Here is a 21,427-nt window from a genome sequence, read left to right on the forward strand (position 1 = left end):
TGGCAGTGAAGTTTAACTGGAACGAAATATTGTCTTTGAGTGGTCTGGCACCAGGTGTTGCTGTTTAACATGTACATTTGAACTTAAAAGAACAGACGTTCTTAAGAGAACACAGGTAAGATATCTTGAACATGGCTGAGGACAAGGTTTGTGCAGTCACAACTTAATATATTTATTTTTTTAGGGGGTGCGGGTGCGGGAAACGGGAGAGGAAACAAAATTTCACATGTTGATTATAAATACTGATGGAAAATTAAAAATGAAAAAAAAAAGGGTAAAAGGGTGAAGTTGGGGGGTGGGGATGACTGGGTGGAGGAGTGAGGTGGGGGAATGGTACAACTTGCATGTTGATAAATAATCATGGAAGGTTTGAAAAAAATCTAAAATAAGAAATGAAAAAAAAAAATTTTTTTTTGGAGGGGGGAGGGGGAGGGGGTGTGACCAAGGCAAGTGGGTGACCAGGTGTGGGTGCGCAACTTCACATGTTTATAATAAATGTTCACAGAAAAGAATGAAAGAAATTTAATGAAATTCTGCCAAATGGTAAATTTGTTATGTACAAATATGTGGATTTTTAGAAAATTAAAGGGCAATAACTCTGAAGTTACAAAAGAAACCCGTTCGAAATTGTGTGTGCACAACCACATTACGCACCTGTCAATATTTTGCCCGCCCAGAAGACCATTCCTGACTGGCGGGAATTTGACAAACATTTGATGTACCAACCAGGCTCTAGGGTGGGATTTTGACAAAAAAGGTTGTCCCTAGGGTGGGGATTTAGACAACAAAATTTTTGAAATGTCAAATTCCCCTGGGTCGGCCCGCCCCCCACCTGGGCGGGCAAAATATTGACAGGTGCATTATAGTGCTCTAAATTCTGTTAAAGTTTCATAGTTCAAGGTCAAATATATCAAAAGTTATGATGCAGAAATTGCCATATCTATAGATCTATAGTACCCTATATAGTTAACACTGTAAACTTCTAAGGACCATAACTCTGACGTTACTTGGGCAATCTGTCTGAAACTTGATGGGCCCCATAACCTCATAGTGGTGAACATGTATATGAAGTTTGTTTAAAAAAATTTAAATAAGGACCTTTTTTTTTTTTTTGGGGGGGGGGGGGGGGGGGGGGAAGGGGAAGGGAGGGATAGGGAGGGGTGTGATCAAGGTAAGGGGGTGACCAGGTGTGGGTACACAACTTCACATGTTTACAATAAATTTTCATGGAAAAGAATGAAAGAAATTTAATGAAATTCTACCAAATGGTAAGTTTGTTATGTACAAATATGTGGATTTTTATACAATTAAAGGGCAATAACTCTTAGTTTACAAATAAATCTGAACGAAATTTGTGTACACAACCACATTATGGTGATCTAAATTCTGTTTGAGTTTCATAGTTCTAGGTCCAGGCCTTTTTTTACGCTGATTTTAGGGCCGAAATTCGGCCCCATTCCCCAATCTAAAAAGTATACTTTTTTCCCCACCTTGGCCAAAAATTCCCCATGCACTAAAAAATGAAATTAGTTTTGATTTTCAGTCCTGATTTTAACAACTTTTCAGCAAAAATATTCCTCCAAACAATGATTTCGCGACGTAAATTTCCCGTCCAAAAGGGACCTGGTACCCTTCCCCAAATTTACATTAAAAAGGGCTGAGGTCAAATATATCAAAAATTATGATGCAGAAATTGCCATATTTATAGTACCCTATATAGTTACCACTAGAAATTTCTAAGAGCCATAACTTTGGTGTTACATGGGCAACCTGACTGAAACTTGACGGGCCGCAAGAACTCATAGTGGTGAACATGTATATGAAGTTTTAAATAAATATTCCCAAACATTTCCTAGATATGGTCTGGACGGAAGGACGGACGGACAATGCCAAAACTATATCCCTCCGACTTTCATCGGGAGATAAAAATTCATCAGAGGGGTGGTTTCAAAAGACTTTACATGAACCTTAATTCAAAGTTGTGTTTTGACATGAATAATAATTGTCAGAAACATACTAACAGTAAATGGGATTATAATTATTTCTGAGCAGTCAAAATGTCTATGGGAGCGAATAATCTATGGAATTTAATTTTTGAGGTCGAAATGTCTTGGTGTTGAACTGTCTTGGGGTCGAAAATTTTGTCTAGCATTCCTGCCATAATTTCCAACAATTTATCAACTTTCTAACCTTTGGTATATTTCTTAGACTCATCAGGTGATATTACTTCATCTTGGCAGTTTTCCCCTGATCCGTCATAGCATGACATCTCAGATTTGGCGCATAGGTACACAAAACTCAGTCCCAACACGATTACTTTCATTTTAGACGATGTGGATTCTCAAGGGAGGTCACTCAGAGTAATTGCCCGAACCGGTACGTCTGATATGCGAAAAGGAGATTTTTATGCGAAAAGGAGTTATATTTTTCTAATCACTTAATATAATGCATTTTTCCCCAACACATATGCAACACACCTCTGAAAGGAAAAAAAAAAGTTCAATGTTAAAGGAAAAAATCTAATACACTTTGTATACCGTGACCTGATGAACACTTTTCAAATTCTATGTCGATTTGATGAAAATGCGTATATACTGTATACATGTATGTATGTATAACGGGATCATATAAATATATCTGGCATTAAAAGCTTTGACGTTCATTAGAGTTAATATCTCGGCACAACCAGTTTCCAACCGCTTAAAATGTTTTCTGTCCAGTTTTGTTCAAATGTCCTTGCTTTATGCAACACACTTTCTATGCTATATAAGAGCACACCATTTAAGTTTCAAATTTCTTACTGATTCCCTGGCATGATCTCTAATTTTAAAAATCGTCAGTAGGAAATCATGCTGGAAATTAACAAGCTAAATCTTACCATGTGTGGTATTTTCGTTCAAACAAAAAGAAACAGCACAAAACTTTTACTGTAGTTTCATTTCACCATGGCGAACAATGATAAATATCAATCAGGGAATGCCACGTTCCAAAAACGCAGCCTACGTAAACTTTAACCCAGCACGCAGACGCGCACATGACTAACACACACACACACACACACACACACACACACACACACACATACACACACACAAACACGCGCGCGCGCGCATGTACACACACACACACACACACACACACACACACACAGCAAAATCACCAACACACACTCTCACACAAAGCAGACACACTAGGAAAAACGAACATATACACAGTGGGGCACTGCATGCCTTGGAACGGTCAGTGGCAAAACCACCACTGGGGAGCTTAAAGCGGTTTATGGTGCACATCCAACCTCACTCTAATCCCCACCATGTTCCAAAAGACACGGGACAGTGTAAATAAAAGTAATCTCCGCCAGGTGAATCTCTAACACACGTAATGGAAACAAAAAGGCATGGCATGTAAAACACAAAAATGCTCCTGTATAATTATATAAAAAGCAAACATTAAGAGCCAAAAACGTATGTACTCACGTATATGCCTTTTCAGAAGACAGAACATCAAGAGAAACACCCTTAAGGGCCCGACGAAACAGGCCAGAAGACAGATATCAAAACAGTCCAGTCTTGATGGGATTTAAAAACTGCTTATTATAGAGTCCTCCCCCTCTTCCGTCAGACACAATCAAAGAGGAAAGCGTAGTGTCCAACTGTATATGCAACTGTAAATGGGTTGAACACTAAACATGCGGTATGTCTCAAAACAGTTGGGTCGCAACCACTTTCAATAAAACGTTTTATAATTTTACCAAATACAGTTGGAAAATTACCACGATCCAAGATCTTACATTCCCATAAAAAACGGGTTTTGAAATACCTTCTCGCAGAAGTGTTTACAAATTACTATTGAATTTTAAAACAAAATCAGAATTACAATAGCAAAATATTTACGCAATTTGTAATAACGGTAGCCTTGCTAAAGAAGTTTACTTGTAATATATTGATAACTGGATAAGTTCATAAACTGTATTTTACGTTTGAAAGTAAGTACATCTTTTTGGGTACAATTTGACTATAGGTACGAAGGTAGTAATTTGCTAGATGTGCATCGAATGTAGTCCATATCAATATATAGTGCCATTTTCCCGCCTGGTAACATGTCACTTGAATTAAAACTTACATAATAATGTGAAATTAAAATAAACAACATAATATTGGTGCTAGACAAATTCTGTCAAAGTGTCACTTTAAAATACCAGAACATAATACTTTAATACTGAAAATATCACCAGTTAATATTGATAAGTTTACATCCTGTGTGTTCTGCACGTATCCTAATATTTGTTGATTATACACCAGTATATGTGCCTACAATAAATCTGTAATGTAATTAAATGAAATGTCAAATAAACTAGAGTCAATTACATTCTCTATTGATATCTTTTATCAATGAAATTCCAGAGTTAATTGTTGTGAGAAGAATAAGAGCAGTGGGTTAACAAAATATCATTGTTTCTTTCTTTCTTCTTTAAAAAAAATGAAATAAATGCACTTAATTCGTAAAACTGATAACATATATATTATAGATAAAATGAAATTTATATACACTATATACACCAAGTAAAATTTCAAGTCAGATGTTATCCTTTTAGATCGAATCTGATAATATACACTTGCACTTTTTTATCTGCTGGATTATTATGCCAGCTTCCCAGCACTTCACACATATCTCTTTTAATTAATTAAATTCCAATTGTTTTAATGTTACATATCTTTGAGGTATTCAGCTGATTTTCTTTCATGCTGACTTCGTCGTACAGGTTGTGAGTTGGTTGTATCGCGTGTCAGTGACGAATCAGAATTATTTCCATTCGCTATGTTGATGATGTTGTCGTTGCCTGATGATGATGATGATGGTAACGGCGGTGGATTTTCTACGTTTTTGAATTCTGACGAATTCCTAGTAATTTGCTTGCCGTCGCGTTTTGCTGTAATCATTGTTCCTTTTTTTAGAAACGATTTCATGCGGACGCGGGTCAAATGGTGGTATCAGTTTATTGTCCTTCTTTTGTTTGACAAGTACTATGTCACCAATTTTCAGATTTGATGGTTTTGCATGACGTCTAGTATCAGCATAAGACTTCATTTTTTGCTTAGCCTTTTTGTCAGATTGTCTTGCTTTCTTATGTTTGTCTCCTTGTTTTGAAGGTATTTGAACACTCGGTATTTTGATGTTCATTGAACGTCCATAAAACAATTCAGCTGGTGAAATGTTGGTGGAAGCATGTGGTGTAGCACGGTAATTTCGTAAATATGAATACATGTCTTGTTTCCAAGAGGTACCCTGAGCATGGGATGCGCGTATTGCTTTACCTATCGATCGCATGAAACGTTCACATTCACCGTTCGCTTGCGGCCATAATGGAGTAATTTTTCTATGTTTGAATCCCATATAATTCGCAAATTGTGCAAATTCGTGTCCATTCATTGGCGGACCATTATCTGATTTTAGAACTTCGCAAATTCCAAATTCTGAGAATATCTTGTTCAATATAGGAATGACTGTCTTTGAAGAGGTTGAGTTAATAATTTCTACTATTGGAAACCTTGAATATTCGTCTATCAGAACAAGTAGGTATTTCCCATTCGGAAAAGGTCCTGCAAAATCCAAGCTAACATGCTGAAATGTATATTCCGGCATTTCACTCATATTCAATGGTTCTGACGAATTTGTTTTCGTTGCAGCAAGGCATGGTATGAAACTTTTGCATTTCTTTTCGATTTGCTTATCTATTCCCGGAAATATACTTTTTCGCGTAATAGCTGTTTCGTTTTCACGATACCCTGATGTCCTTCATGAGCTATATTAATTACCTTATCTTGTAATGATTTTGGTATCCCGAGTTTTGATTCATGAAGTAATACTTCACCGTCTTCAAGATAAACCACTGTCAGAGCATTTTTGCATCTTGCAAATGTATCAATTACACTTTTTGCGATTTTTTCCACTTCGAACTTTTGGCGTCTGATATGACTGTTTGTAAATCACTGTCATCGTGCGTTGCATTTATAATTTCCTTCATTGTTACTGCCTTTCGAACACAATGATGAGCAAAGAATGAGATGTGTTCTTCCGCATGTTTTGATTGTTTTGACTGTTTTGAACTGGCAGCATCTGGATGTCGACTCAAATAATCGGACATGTTTGATTCTCCTGATCTGTATTTCACACGAAAATCACAAGCCTGTAGTCTCATTCTCCAACGTTCAAGTCTTGCAGGTGGTTTCGACTTCGCGTAAATATGTTCGAGTGCTTTGGCATCACTGATTAAAGTGAATGAATGTCCATGCAAATAGATATGCCAATGTTCAATAGTCCAGACAATTGCTAGATTTTCTCGTTCTGTTTGGGAATAACGTTTTTCTACGTCAGTAAGTGACTTGGTTGCATAGCAGACTACTTTGCCATTCTGAAGCATAATTGCTGCAATTCCAACTGGATTGGCATCCACTATTAATTCAGTTTCGGCTTTTGGATTGAAGTAGGTCATTACAGTATTACTGCTTAGATTGTTTTTGAGAGTTTCAAATGCATCCTGTTGTTTCTTGTACCATTTCCAGTCTACTCCTTTTTTGATCAATTGACGTAGTGGTTCAGTTATTGTCAAATAATTTGGAATGAATCTCGAGACATAGTTTGTCATTGCCAGAAAACTACGTACTTCTGACACATTTTTTGGGAGCTTGAGCATTTTTGATAGCTTCACATTTCTTTCGATCGGCAGAGATTCCATCTTCACTAAATACATATCCAAAGAATTCAATCTTGCGCTTGTTGAACTCACATTTCCTTTTGTTAAGCGTAAAACCTTTATCTTTGAGTCGTTTCAAAACAGCTTCTAAACGTTTGTTATGTTGTGCCTGATTTTCCGCATACACGATGATGTCATCGCTAATGTTTCTTACGCCATCAAGTCCTTCTAGCGCAGTGCGTAGTGTATTTTGGAAAATTTCAGCAGCTCTATTTATTCCAAAACTTAGACGTTTGTATCGCCTGATTCCAACATGTGTTGTGAATGTCGTCACATTTCGAGATGGTTCTGAGAGTTCTAGCTGATGATATCCTTGATTTAAATCTAGTTTTGAAAACACTTTTGCTCCATTCAAATCAACTATCATATCAACCAACGTAGGAATGATGTGTTTTGTTCGTTTGATTGCTGTATTGGGCAACCTCATATCAACACATAATCTAATTTCATTTGTTTTTGACTTTGGTTTTGATGTTACCACTATCGGTGAAACCCAATCTGTAGCTCCTTCTACCTTTTCAATAATGTCCAAGTCTTCTAGACGCTTCAATTCCTTTTCGACTTGTTTCCGTTGATGGAAAGGTATTCGTCTATGCGATTGTGACACGGGCTGTACATCCGGATCGATTATTAGGTCAATCTGCTTATCCTTGTATTTCCCAATACCAGTAAATACTGAATCGTAGTTTTTGCAAATTTCATCGACCATACTAAGCTGCAGTGTTTGAATTTCTGGAATCACTTGTAATTCTACTGATGTGAGATACGATAACAGATTATCGCTTTTGCCTTCTGTCACCAAAATTTCAGCTGTAGTGTACTTCTGTTTTGTTTCAACGGTAGTCACAAATTTCCACAGAAGTTTGATATGAGAATCAGTGCCATATGCAAATACTTTCATGTTTTGTTTTTGAGGCTTTGGTTTCTGATTCATTTTGTTGTACGTCTCTTGATCTAGTACATTAACTGAAGAACCAGTGTCGATTAGGAACTTGACATTGTGTCCATTAACTGAAGCACTTACGTATGGTCTCCTGGACATGGCATTTACAGTTAGTCCAAATGCATAATTGTCACTTTGGTCACTGTCATCACTCGATGAATAATCATTTAGATTGTTAGTTTTCCTAGATTTCATTGTTTTTGAACGGCACACACTTTCAAAATGGTCTTTCTTGTGACAATATAAACATTCTTTACCATGCGCTGGACATTTTGTCTTGTGAGGGTTTTCAAATCCACAGTTTCGACATTTTCTTTGTTTTTGCTTAACATTTGGTTTGTTTGCAGTAATTTTCTTCGGTGTGAATTTCCTTTTTGTAACCCTGTTTGCACTTTCATCCGTACCATGTTCAATTTCGGAAGCATGTTTGTCAGATAATTCCAGTGCACGAGCTTCTTGAATCAATTCATCCAAAGTTATATCTTGTTTCAGCGCTTTGCGACGTAAACTTGTTGACTGACATCCTTGGATAATCTGTGATTTTATTTCCTTGTCTTTGTCGGCAAATTCACAGTTTTTACAGAGCTGTCGTAGCCTTGTATGGTACGTGTCAATTGTCTCACTTGACTCTTGTTTTGCTTGGCGAAATTTGTACACCTCGTACTCAGTGCATTTTTTCGGTGCAAAGTATTCCGTAAGTTTCAAAAGAGCAGTCTTATAATCATCACCTGTCTCGGATAGTGTATCGAAAATAACATTTACTTCTTCCCTGGCATAATATAGAAGTAAGGCTCTCTTTCTCTTTTCATTAGTTATGTCCAAACCAATTAGTAGATTCTCTAGACGGTGACACCATTTTTTCCATCTATTGTCCACAGCAGGCTCGTTAACAACAAAATTAGAGAACACTGGTAATCCCTGTGCCATTTTAATAGTAGTAAAACATCAGTGTTTCATGGATTTCTACAATAATGTCACTGTTATTCCAATGCCGTTTATTAAACATTTAATCCAATATTTTGTTGCTATCCTTGTCGCCAATGTAAAGTGTCCGAGTTGTAACTGTACGGGAAGATTCAACTACGATTGCATGTTGATTAAACTCTGATAAAAAAACTTACTCATACTACAATGAAATATAATATGTAGGCGGAGCTTAGAGAGTCTGGCTTTAGATTGACAGATAAACTCTAGCTACTACAGTACCCTGGGTTTTCCAAATGCAACGATTTCGGCGGCCAATTAAAGTCTTCTTTTTCTTAATTAAGATGCTCAAAAATCAATTTTAGGCACAATAGTACTATTCAAGCAGCACTCAGTTAATGGCGGACAGAAAAATCGTCATTTTTTCCCCTGTTAAAGTGGCATTTTCATGTTTTATGTAAGCTACTCCAATTAATAGGACACGTACGTTTTGGGACAGCATGATAACTTTTGACTATCGCTATCCCGTTAGAGGGATGACAACTAGACATAAAATATCAGATAAAAAAATAAGTTATTGCGATAAGCCAAATGAGTATCAAAGGCTATATGTAAGCCAGTTCCTGTTTTTATTCGATGTGGATCTATACTTGACATTTTGGTAGCATTTTCAAGGAGATTTTTTGCATTAATAGAAATGGAAACACAAACATTGATATTACTCATGTGTTCATACCCACATTTTAGCTGTCAGTTTTTTTTAAAAAAAGTTTATTTACTACTGTATAGCCTTTATATAAAAACATGACCATTTCCTTGAATTCCGGGTTATAACATGATTGACAAATCAATTGATCAAATTTGTTTAACAGCTGCTCCCTTTCGTTTATAGCAACAGCCAATCAGGTGTCTTCACCAATTAGTGTGTCAATAAAACACCATGTGAAGTTAAAAAGTAAACGAGACTCTGCAACCGAAGCGATGCAGCGTAAACATATATGCTTTTGCCATGGCAAGCGGAAGTAATAAAGCATGTTTTATCAGTAATAAATTTTTGCAATTGCACTGAATTTGTAAGGTGCGCGTCAATACATACTCCTAAGCCAACTAGTATCCGGACATGACCAGTTTCCGGACATATGTTGTAACCGCATTATTTAGGCGTCATTTACGTAGGAGCTCATGGTCATACTTTTCCGGCGTTGTTTTGCCTTTATACCCAGACAGAAGCATCAGTCTCAAAGATTATGGTGTTATTTTGCCCAACTCGTAGCTTGTATAAATGGAAGTGCTAGAGGACCTCTACTGGCTAGCGTCCTACAACCGGACACTTTTGGAATATTTTTCACGATAATAAAGTAAATCCTGAGAGAGAAAATACCAAGGTCCCTACTGGGGCTCGAACCCCGGACCTCGAGATCTGTAGGCGGACACTCAACCACGTCGCTAAGGGTTAACCCAACAGCAAGGCTGTTGGAATGGCCTATAAACCTACTATCACTACACTTCTCCCCCTTACTTTCAGAGCTTACCAGCTCTTCAGAATGACACTCCATGCTCACCGCAATGAGTTCGTCAAACACTTCTGACACCATTAAAGTAAATCTGAGAGAGAAAATACCAGGCCCTACTGGGCTCGAACCCGGACCCGAGATCTGTAGGCGGACACTCAACCACGTCGCTAAAGGGTTAACCCAACAGCAAGGCTGTTGGAAGTGGCCTATAAACCTACTATCACTACAATAACTCGGGAAATAGATATATCTAGTGGTTGAAATTTCACGTGAACAAAGCTAGGTTTTCCTCTTAATTAAAGAGCTAATTTATTTACTTCTAAAATTAGGTCAAGTACTTTTTCGAGGCCCGAACGAAGGACCACCGAATCACGTTGTTTTAAGGTCTAACAGTACCATGTTTCTGAACAGTGAGTTGTCACTTTATTGATTTTCAATTTACATTCAACATAGCTTAAGATACATGTTTCAGCGCACCTGTTTATGCTTGTTTTGGACGGGAGCCGCAACTATAAAAAAAAAAAAATGAAAAAGCGGCTTTTAGAGTTTTGGAAGCCAGGACTACATTCAACATTGAATTAAACTTTATTTTCAGCCAATGGAAAGTACATTCAACATTGAATTAAATTTTATTTTCAACCAATGGAAAGTAGTCATACAGTGTCTGAGTCCTAGAATTGTACGAATTACCTCTCTTGAATCTATAAATTTGATCGCATCTCTTCCAACCAAATCTTTTAAAATTTCACTTTTCGGAGTGAATATTTTGAAATGAAAATGTGTTTTAGGGTGTGTAAATATCATGCACTAAATTATCAAAGCTGTATTTCCCAGATATAAGTGTTTACTAAACGTCTCGTCTGCTTACCTCAAATTTGCATGGGGCCTTTAGCTTTAATGGCGGGACCTCACGGAAATACTGCGCATGCGCATCGTGTCACTTCCGACTTCCCCCGACATGTAAACATACTTCCTGAGTGCAGACGAAATGAAATGTAGCATTTCTTGTAAAATACTTAAATTTAACTGTTGTAACTTTGCCCTGTTGTTGAAAATCAAGCGTCCATTTGATCGTAAGCAGATTAGCAAGGTTAAAGACTGAAATAAAGTGTTTACAGGACTGTCCGGTTTGGTGGTTGTCCGGATTTGGTGGTCGCTAGCCAGTAGACAACCTGTACAGGTATCAAGACATAACACTGTCTAGAGGTCTGGTAATCAATATGAATACTGAGGACAGTATTTACAAAGAGGAGACTATTTCAACAGTTTGCTTTCGTGTTTTTCTCGCCATTTTAAACAGTACATTGCAAGTGACTGGAAACAGAAGTTACAACTCTGGGGAAAACGATTGTAAATTTGATAAATAATAATGAATAGCAATTTGTACACCGTAATTGGAAGCTTTTACCAAATTCTTGTTTTTCTCGGGACTGATGAATTAAAATAATAAACTTAATGTTTTCTTTAGCATTTGAATAAAGTTGCCGTTATAATAAGTGCTTTTGTAAATATTTTATTAGCTGAGTTATTGTGATCGCTCGATGTCTGGCGTCTGGCGTCTGTCTGTCTGTCAACATTTAGCTTGTGTATGGGATAGAGGCTGTATTTTTCAATTGATCTTCATGTTGCCTTGATAAAAACTAGGCCAAGTTCGAATATGGGTCATCTGGGGTTAAAAACTAGGTCACTAGGTCAAATCAAAGTAAAACCTTGTGTATGCGATAGAGGCTAAATTATGAGTCATCTGGGGTCAAAAACTAGGTCACTAGGTCAGATCAAAGAAAAACCTTGTGTATGCGATAGAGGCTGTATTTTTCAATTGATCTTCATGAAATTTGGTCAGAATGATAGCTTTGATAAGTTTAAGGTCAGTTTTGAATATGGGTCATCTTGGGTCAAAAACTAGGTCACTAGGTCAAATCAAAGAAAAACCTTTTGTATGCAATGGGGACTACATTTTACACCAGATCTTCATGAAATTTGATCAGAATGTTTGTCTGGATGCAATCTAGGTCAGATTCGAATATAGGTCATCTGGGGTCAAAAACTAGGTCACCTGGTCAAATCAAAGAAAAACATTTAGTACGAAATAGGGGCTGTATTTTACACATAAAATTTGATCAGAATGATTGTCTTCATGAAATCTAGGCCAGGTTCGAATATGGGTCATCTGGGGTCAAAAACTAGGTCACTAGGACAAATGAGAGAAAAACATGCATGTGATAGTGGCTGTATTTTTCAGTTTAGGTTTATGATATTAGGTCAGAATGATTGCCTTGATCAAATCTAGGTCAGGTTCAAATATAGGTCACCTTGGATCAAAAACTAGGTCACTAGGTCAAATCAATGAAAAACCTTATGTAAGCAACAGAGACTGCATTTTACACTGGATCTTCATGAAATTTGATCACAATGTTTGCCTTGATGACTTTTATGTCAGGTTTGAATCTGGGTCATGTTGGTTCAAAAACTAGGTCATCCTGTCAAATCAAATGAAAAGCTTGATAACTCTTTAGAGGCCATGTTTATGACCATATCTTCATGAAATTTGGTCAAAATGTTTATATTGATGTTTAAAGTTTTGGAGCAAACTTCAGAAATCATCTCCTTAAATTATAGTCTCCACTCTGTAAATACTGTTCTCAGTATCGATATTGATTGCCTGACCTCTAGGCAGCCCTACCCCTAGCCACTTCCGTTATAAATTACCATCAAGGTGCAGGTAAAACTGAAAAAAACTAGCTCTAAAAAGCCAAGACCCATTTTAAAAAAGATCTTTTTTAAAATTAAGAACTGGTACATACTTGCAAACAAAAAAGTTTTACAATAAATGGTTACTATATTTCCCCAGTGATTTTGAATTTAATTAAGTAAATTAAGTCATTTTGCAGTTAAGGGAATTAAGGTGCTAGGTTTTTGCACCTTTTTTATATCACAGCTGTTATTATTGGGTGGAATTCCACCAAACCTTACAGGACTTACCAGAATCAGGCCTCCTTGTGCATATGTCAACACATTCTGGTCCAAGGATTTTCAGGGGAGTTATGGCCCTTTATTTGTCAAATTTTATGATATTTTGGCAACTTGTCTTACACCATTGGGCAGTTTTACAGGTCTTATCAGTGTCAGTCGTAGTTATAAGCATGTTCCAGTTCAGTGATTTTCAGCAGAGTTATGGCCCTTGATTTGTCATATTTTATGAAACCTAACAAGTGATTAGTGTGAAGTGTAATTGCGCATATTATTACAATGTAATGAATAAACAATTTTCAGTGGAGTTATGACAGTGATTTGTCAAATTCTTTTTCATCTGTGCCTCTGCTATACCAATGGTTGTGAGTCCACCAAGCTGCACCAGAGTTACTGCTGCTAAGCTTAGTTGTGTATATCGTTGGAATGTTATGGTTCAGTGATTTTCCCAGAAGTTATGGCCCTTAATTTGTGGCATTTTAAAATTTAGGCATGATTTGTGGTGGGAGACATATTTTTCGTGAAAAACAATCGCTATTTTCAGTGATTCTGGTTAAGATTGGCAAAAGATTATAATGTAGTGCCTTGGTAGCCTGGTAGTAGAGCTCCGGCTTCAATTGTGGGAGGTCATGGGTTCGCTTCCTGGCCGTGTCATATCAGAGACAAGAAAGGTGGTTCTACCCCGGTAGTAGCTTCCTCTCTTGGTGCTCAGCATTGTGAGGATAGAGCTAGGACTGTTCAGCCCACTGCCAGTATAATGTGACTGGGAATATCACATGTTTACGATGAGACAGTGCTATAAAGTTGGGCATTGTGCTCAATGCTACAAGTAGAAAAAGTCATGAAAAAAACACTTAACCCAAACATACACATACAGAATGTATATCATACAACCTGCTTTGGTCAGAATATTCTGATAGATATTTTGATAGTTAGTGTTGCTCCTTTATAATTCAGTTAACACAGTAAATGTATTGACTTTGAGACAAAATAAGATTGCATCAGTCTGTTCTTCAGATAAATGGCAATTATTGTATCCCTCTGCTACCAGTGAATCCCAGTGAAATCAACCTTGGTATACTAAATATTTTGGATTGAGTCACAAAGGCTTATCAATGATTTACATGTTTGATATAATAAGTTGACATAATACTATTTATTCCATAAGACTTATGCTCAAGAGTAAAATTTTAGATGACAGAAAATATTTATTTACTTAATGAGAAAAAAAAACAGATTCGAATGCCACATTCTTGCAGTCCCTGATGACAGTCTTTTTTAAAAACTGCCAATAACTTTGATGCTTTAAGAACTAACACCTTTGATACTTTGAAAACTATGGCCTGTCCTGGCCTTGTCTGGTCCAAATTTAAGTTGGGCTCATCAGGTCAGGCGGGGCCAGGCTAGGTCAGGTCAGAGACTAAAACATGTCATAATTTGCTGTTTTCCTTGAAAATGCTCTATTTGAGTTGCTCTTCTTTGAAAGAGAGGTCACAGCAAATCTAATCCAAGAAATATAGGTTTGATCTCAAATGGAGTATATAATGAAACAAAAGTATTAAGACTCTGCCCATTTCATTTTAACATTTTCATGATGTCCCATGAATCATTTTAGTTATGAAACATAGATACATGGGAAAAACATGTAAATGAGATCATGTCAACACCCACCAAACATAAAGTGAAAGTTAGGAGTTTCAGCTGTAAAAGTGAGGTTAAGAAACCAGTTTCTGGTTTGACCATATTATGTACTGTGAAATAACATACCGGGGTAGTGAATAAATAGTATATCATCACTCAGTAGATACCACAATATCAATTAAGGATATCACAAAATAGTGAATTAAAAAGAAAAATTCACCAGATACACTTTCAGAAAGTGCTTGTGTCCAATTACTGTCATTGTTTAAATCTACAAGTGATTGTCGCTGGCTAAGTATATAGCTCTAGCCATCATTTCTTGATTCTACATAAACTTTTAGTTAATGGATTTATCTAAACATAAACCAGATAATTACTTAAGTACTCAACAAAATAAACAACAACAAAAATAGTGTACTAAAACTTGGTATTTGATACATACACATACATTTTTTTTTTTCATTTTACAGATGGTGATGATGACTATAACAGTGCCTTACAAAGGTTGATGAAAGAATGTTTGCCACCAATACTGGTAGAAATTGCTGATAAAAGACCATCTGACCCAATACTATACATGGCACACAGTCTTCATAAATATAGGGTAAACACCGTACTAGATATTTTCTCAGTTTGTTTTTGTTGCAGACAAAAGCCTTATTTGTACCAATTCTGGGCCTTGACTTGTCAATCCAAATATTAACATGATTGCCATAAATCACTCACCTGACCTTGACCTTGAAAACATGTTATTACCTGAACATTGTATCATGATATTACAATTATGTTAACCCTACCAAGAGATTGACAGCAATACAGAACAAGAGCTGTCTCCATAGGATGACACATGCCCCCGATGGCACTTTGAATGAATAGTTATGACCGATGTTAGAGTTTAGGACCTTTAACCTACAGACCTGGGTCTTGCACGCGACACGTCGTCTTACTGTGGTACACATTCATGCCCAATAATTTTAAAATCCATGCATGAATGACAAAGATATGGACAGGACACGCCCATCAATGCACTATCATGAAATATGACCTTTAACGTCTAAGTGTGACCTTGACCTTTGAGCTACGGACCTGGGTCTTGCGCATGACACGTCGTCTTACTGTGGTACACATTCATGCCAAGATATTTGAAAATCCATCCATGGATGACAAAGATATGGACCGGACACGAATGCACTATCATGAAAAATGACCTTTAACGTCTAAGTGTGACCTTGATCTTGAGCTACGGACCTGGGTCTTGTGCGTGACTGTCGTCTTACTGTGGTACACATTCATGCCAAGTTATTGGAAAATCCATCCATGGATGACAAAGATATGGACCGGACACGAATGCACTATCATGAAAAATGACCTTTAACGTCTAAGTGTGACCTTGACCTTTGAGCTACGGACCTGGGTCTTGTGCGCGACTCGTTGTCTTACTGTGGTACACATTCATGCCAAGTTATTTGAAAATCCATCCATCGATGACAAAGATACGGACCGGACACGAAAATTGCGGACAGACCGACAGACGGACAGACGGTTCAAAAACTATATGCCTCCCTTCGGGGGCATAATAATTTGATATGGTGGTCCCAGTAATGTTTCATCTACAGAAAGATGATGAAATAGAAACCTGTAAATCAGGCCCCGATTTCACGAAAATACTCAAGTTTATTTATTGACTTTTAAGTACCGGTATGTTCCTTAAAAAAGTAAAAACTTGTGTACTGGTGGGACCCCACAAGACATTTGCCTTATGATATATCCAAATCTTTCTATGATGTTTTGTATGTACTTTGCCTTTTTAATGATGGTATATACCGGTACATAGATATTATATTTTTTAGGAGAAAGAAGATATACGTCTGTTTCATTTGGAACATTCAGGAAGCCAACAGGTTGATGGAAATTCTCTAAACACTATGCAGTTGGATTCAAACTGTCTAAGTAAATCACGAGATAAAACAGTAGGGCATCAAGTTGCAGTGAAGGGAATGATTGTTGAAAGGGACTTGATAGATGTCAGTGAACATTTTGAGGCATTTAATATCAGTAACAAAATAGTACATCAACATTGTTCATATATTCTTAAACAGATTGGTGATATCTTTGATGAAGATGATATTTCTTGACCATTTTTATACATCTGTAGTTTTTTTCTTGACTTAGATATATACCCGAGTTATACATTTTGTATTTGTGGGCGTAAAATGTGAAATTGTTTGTAGATATTGTCACCAACCTTAAGAAGTTTTGATCATTTTTATCTCAACAGGAGCAGTTGGAGAACAGCAATGCTTGCTTGATTTTTTAAAGGTTTGTCACTAAAAAAGTAAAATGAAAACATAGATAAAAACAAATAAAACAAGAGGCCTAAATGGGCCAAAGTCACTCTTCTCAGGACAGTTACATTTTGATTTTGTCAGTTTTAAAGAGGAGTTCTACAGGTGTATTTTAGCTAATTTATTGTTCTATAGAATGTAATTAGTGTTGAGATAGAATGAATTAGCATAGAACTTAAGATTTAAATATAAAAAGTCCAAAGTCCTTAAAACCAACACTTTTGGTGTTTTTAATATCTAAAACTTTAATATTTTAAGGACATATTTACATAAATGTGTATTTTTGTGTGTTAAATTTAGAAAATGCAATGTATTTAGAACAATCCCTATGACTATCATTTTTTTGCCCCAAAAATTTTGGGGTAGGGGCACTTAGATTTCATCTGCCTGTCTGCACTTACAATAGGATGGTGTTTTGGCTAGGAGAACAATTGATAACAGTAATTCTATTCTTTCTGTTTCTTTTATGTGGCTGAAATTCTGTTATGTGGCTAAAAATAACAACAGAGAGAACAAAAGATTAGCCACAGAACTACTGTACAGAAAGAACATCCTAATTCTGTCTGTCAGTCTGAATTCATGTTGTGCATATCTCAAAAAGTATTTGACCCAGAGTCATCAAACCTCTAAGGATTGTCATTCATCATCTGAAATCCTGCACCTGGTGTTTTATAGGGATTTCACACAGCCAGACCAGGGTTATGGCCTTGGACTCAAACAGTCAAAAAGGCATAACAGTTTGTGTTGCATGTATCTCAAAAAGTGTTTGACCTAGCTAGCTAGGATTATGGAACAGTATAAAAGTATTATTCAGCATGTGAAGTTGTGAAGGGGTTTTCTTTGAGATTTCATTTAGCTGGGACAGAGACTATAGGCCTATGACTTAGTAAAAAATATGCATAAAAGAGCATTAACTTTGTGTCACATATTTTAAAAGGTATGTATCTTAGGGTCATGAAACATAATAGGAGTATTATTCAGCAAGTAAAATTGTTTTTCTTGGGTTTTGTTTGAGATTCTATCAGTCAGACCAAACTCAGAAAGTATTTGACTTAGGGTAATAAAACATTTAGAGAATTCTTATATGGCATGTGTTGTGCACCTGGTGTTCTCTGGGATTTCACTCGGCCAGACCAGAGTTATGATCCTTGACATAGTTAAAAACAACATAAAGTGCTTGAAAGTTAATGTTGTAGTTAACTTAAAAAATATTTCACCTGAAGTCAGCGGTGGGCACCAGTATCCTATGGGTGCACACACCTGGTTTATGGTAGATAATTGTCTGAGTTTGAGTGCCTAAAACATTTTACAAATTAAAAGTTTATAGTGTTGTTAGATGCACTTTTATTTCTTAATAATAGGCTATTATTTAGCTTACACCTGAATGATATAAACAAATTATCAATAAAACAGCTTTTTTAGACTGAAAATTGTCTTATAGAGTAATTTTGATGATAACACGAAGAAAAACACAGTTGTATCTTCTGGTATATATTGGAAAAACATTAAGGGGCAATAATTCCTTTGGAACTGAAAATTATCTTTGAGAGTAATTTTGATGATAAAACAATATAATACACATATCTACTGGCTTACAGGGTAAATGTTCATTACAAAAATAAGCAGTGGTGGCAAATGTCTTATCTTCAATTTCAACTGGGGGCAAATGTTCAGCAGTCCATTCTTTCAAGTTGTTTGTTCAGTTGTTTGGAAATTTTAATGTTCTTGCGAGGATACAGACAATATCCCCACCTGATCAATATCACTAAGTGGACAAAACTCCCTCTGAGTTGTTTTCAATTTAGTTCAGATTTTCACATCATTCTGTATTGAAAAATATCATACGTAATAATTTAATTTCTTTCAATCTTATTTTTAGGGATGGGAACGAATACTGAAATCAGTATTCGAATATTCGGTTTGCCATATTCGAATATATTCGAATATTCGGTTTGTTTTAATGGAAGCTTTAAATTCTTATTAAGTGATTGGTATATACACAATGTATTCATTTGTTTTAAGCGTGGATCATCGTACGTAACAATGTCAAAAACTGTTTGTTTCGGGTAACCTGATCCTAACTAGCAAAACCTGCCGATCCTAGCGTTTTATTTCACGATTCTGTCAGTATAATCATGAACATATTTAACTAGTTCAGTGTTTTAGCTTCAAAATGATATAAAAACTCAAAACGATTATAATTTAGACCGTCGCAATTTTATCTAGGTCGTCCAATTCAAACACGTGACGCGCTGTTGTATTACCGCCGCCATTTTGAAAATTTTCAATCGGCGTGTAAAAATCGTCGTGTAAAAAGCAAGTAAACCTCCTTCAACATGAACTTATACATCAATCATATGTTATTTCTTGATTTTATTATAAAGTACTTCGAATTTAATTCGAATACGACCGATTGCCGATGAAAACTGATTCTGTGGATGGTCTGAAACGTCGTACAAAATATTGTGAAAAGATCGACAATGTCTACAAGTTTGGTATATTGTTTTCGAAAAATAAATCTACAACTTGTTGCATAAAACAGGCGCCAATAAAAATGAACAAAAGATAAAAAGATATCACATTTACGCCTGATACAAACTGTTAATCCGTAGCGATGACCCCAGGTAATTATGCATTGCAATTTTCTTGTTAATTGGACATCTTTTGACATGCATCTGACACATTGACGCCTGTTGCAAACTGTTAAACCTTAACGATGGCCCCTGCCAAATATGCATTGCTATTTTCTTGTTAATTGGACATCTTTTGATACACGATAAACCAACATGAAATGGTTTTATTCTGTAGAATTAGCATGCTCATATTGCCCAAAACCAATGATACTTATTTTGAAATTTTTTTACGAATATTCGAATTTGATTTTCATATTCGAATATTCGACCGATTTTCGAATATTCGAATATTCGTTCCCATCCCTACTTATTTTTATTTAATTATAGAGTTTTTACTCAACAAAATCAAGGGAATTTTGTCCGCATTGGTCAAATTGAGGAGGGGTTTTGCACTGGAGAGGTTGTGGGTGTTGGACTTTGTCCTACATTACTTTTGTTACTGTGTGCTTTCACACTTCTGTTAGGACGCTTAGCAGAAAGTCCTAAACATTCTGTACTTGAATTGTTAAAATGAATGTGATATATGAGTTTGATGCTTGTGTACTGTGAATATTTTTGTTGTCGCATTTTGATAACCAGCTGTACTGATTAATTAAAAAGTCAAAATGATACTTTATTATAGTATTTATTTACATTATAGGTCTACTTGTTTATGTTATTTGTTACTTTCATTAATTTATATTTACAGGTATGAACCATTTTGAAAATGAACAGAAATTTTCAAATATATGTGACACCGTGTATTATTCCATTCAAGGTGATTTTGATAGCTGTGAATATTACATGAAGGGGATTATGATACCCTGCCTAATTACAGAGAGGGGATTACGATACCTCTTTCAAAACTGCCAATGGTATTTTGTAACTAGCAGCCTTTTTTCAGTGAAGGGGATTTTTGTTTAGCCCGCTTGCTGTGAGCTCAACTTAGTCGCCACTTTTGTGACAGTTCGTTGTATGTGTGTGCGTGCGTCCGTCCATGTGTCTGTCTGATTTTGTCAGGACCATAACTTTGACATGCATGGACCAATCCTGTTTATATTTGGCATGAATGTTAACCTCAATGAGAAGGAGTGTCATGCGCAAATCCCATGTTCCTATCTCAAAGGTCAAGGTCACAGACTAAGGTCAAATTGAAGAATGAGTTTGTCCGGAGTATTTCTTCTTAAAGCATGGTGGGATTTTGATGTAACTTGGCATGAATGTTCACCATTATGAGATGGAGTGTCTTGCACAAGAATCAGGTCCCTAGGTCTAAGGTCAAGGTCACACTTAGAGGTCAAAGGTCCGATACGAGGATTACTTTGTCTGGAGCATTTCTTTTTCATGCATAGAGGGATTTTGATGTAACTTGGCACAGTTGTTCACTATCATGAGATGGAGTGTCATGCGCAAGAACCTAGAATTATTTGTTGTTACTTTAAATTGCTTATATTGTAACTTTTTTATTACTGGTCGTAGGGAAAAATCAAGACCACTTTTCTGTAGTACAACATGCATGTTACATCCAATTTTTAGGTGTATTATGAACTATCTCTACTGGTAAAGATTTTTGTATGGATTTTTTTTTGCAACCTAGTTCTTTTGACAGCTGGCAGGCTCGACATGTTGCCCATGGGCATCTAGTTGTATAAAGCGGACAATAAAATTCCCGTTATCAAAAGCCTCTCCATTGTGGTTGCAAAATCCCCTTCATAGTTTTGCAA

At 36.3% G+C, this 21,427-nt stretch overlaps 4 protein-coding genes across 5 annotated transcripts in view; 1 reads left to right on the forward strand and 3 right to left on the reverse strand.

Annotated features, from left to right (window-relative positions):
- LOC123529349 (protein O-glucosyltransferase 1-like) overlaps positions 1-2,345 on the reverse strand; it is a 67,443-nt gene extending 65,098 nt beyond the window's left edge. The window contains exon 1 of the mRNA XM_045309661.2: positions 2,191-2,345. Coding sequence (XP_045165596.2) covers positions 2,191-2,323 — 133 coding nt within the window. The 5' untranslated portion in view covers positions 2,324-2,345. The remainder of the gene's footprint in view (positions 1-2,190) is intronic.
- A 2,557-nt stretch (positions 2,346-4,902) lies between these two features.
- LOC123530469 (uncharacterized protein K02A2.6-like) lies at positions 4,903-5,652 on the reverse strand. Its single transcript, XM_045311245.2, has one exon. The coding sequence runs from the start codon at positions 5,650-5,652 to the stop codon at positions 4,903-4,905; it is 750 nt and encodes a 249-aa protein (XP_045167180.2).
- A 1,004-nt stretch (positions 5,653-6,656) lies between these two features.
- Positions 6,657-8,624, reverse strand: LOC123530468 (uncharacterized protein K02A2.6-like). Its single transcript, XM_045311244.2, has one exon. The coding sequence runs from the start codon at positions 8,622-8,624 to the stop codon at positions 6,657-6,659; it is 1,968 nt and encodes a 655-aa protein (XP_045167179.2).
- An 880-nt stretch (positions 8,625-9,504) lies between these two features.
- Positions 9,505-20,333, forward strand: LOC123529347 (uncharacterized). Of its 2 annotated transcripts, none has more exons than XM_045309660.2 (3): positions 9,505-9,643; positions 15,217-15,350; positions 16,597-20,333. In XM_045309660.2, the coding sequence occupies exons 1-3, from the start codon at positions 9,631-9,633 to the stop codon at positions 16,879-16,881; spliced, it is 432 nt and encodes a 143-aa protein (XP_045165595.1). In that variant the 5' UTR covers positions 9,505-9,630; the 3' UTR covers positions 16,882-20,333. The 2 variants fall into 2 exon arrangements, with proteins under 2 accessions (XP_045165595.1, XP_045165594.1); XM_045309659.2 differs by having other exon boundaries at positions 9,527-9,664.
- The last annotated feature ends 1,094 nt before the right edge of the window (positions 20,334-21,427 follow it).

This window comes from Mercenaria mercenaria, chromosome 13 (assembly GCF_021730395.1).
Source record: "Mercenaria mercenaria strain notata chromosome 13, MADL_Memer_1, whole genome shotgun sequence".
NCBI lineage: Eukaryota > Metazoa > Mollusca > Bivalvia > Venerida > Veneridae > Mercenaria > Mercenaria mercenaria.

Bases quoted from the DNA above. Each gene is read 5' to 3' on its own strand.
- LOC123530469 (XM_045311245.2), bottom strand. From the start codon at position 5,652: ATGAGTGAAATGCCGGAATATACATTTCAGCATGTTAGCTTGGATTTT.
- LOC123530468 (XM_045311244.2), bottom strand. From the start codon at position 8,624: ATGGCACAGGGATTACCAGTGTTCTCTAATTTTGTTGTTAACGAGCCT.
- LOC123529347 (XM_045309659.2), top strand. From the start codon at position 9,631: ATGGCAAGCGGAAGTAATAAAGCATGTTTTATCA. The intron at 9,665-15,216 runs GTAATAAATTTT...TTCATTTTACAG, and splicing joins TAATAAAGCATGTTTTATCA to ATGGTGATGATGACTATAAC. The intron at 15,351-16,596 runs GTAAACACCGTA...TATATTTTTTAG, and splicing joins ACAGTCTTCATAAATATAGG to GAGAAAGAAGATATACGTCT.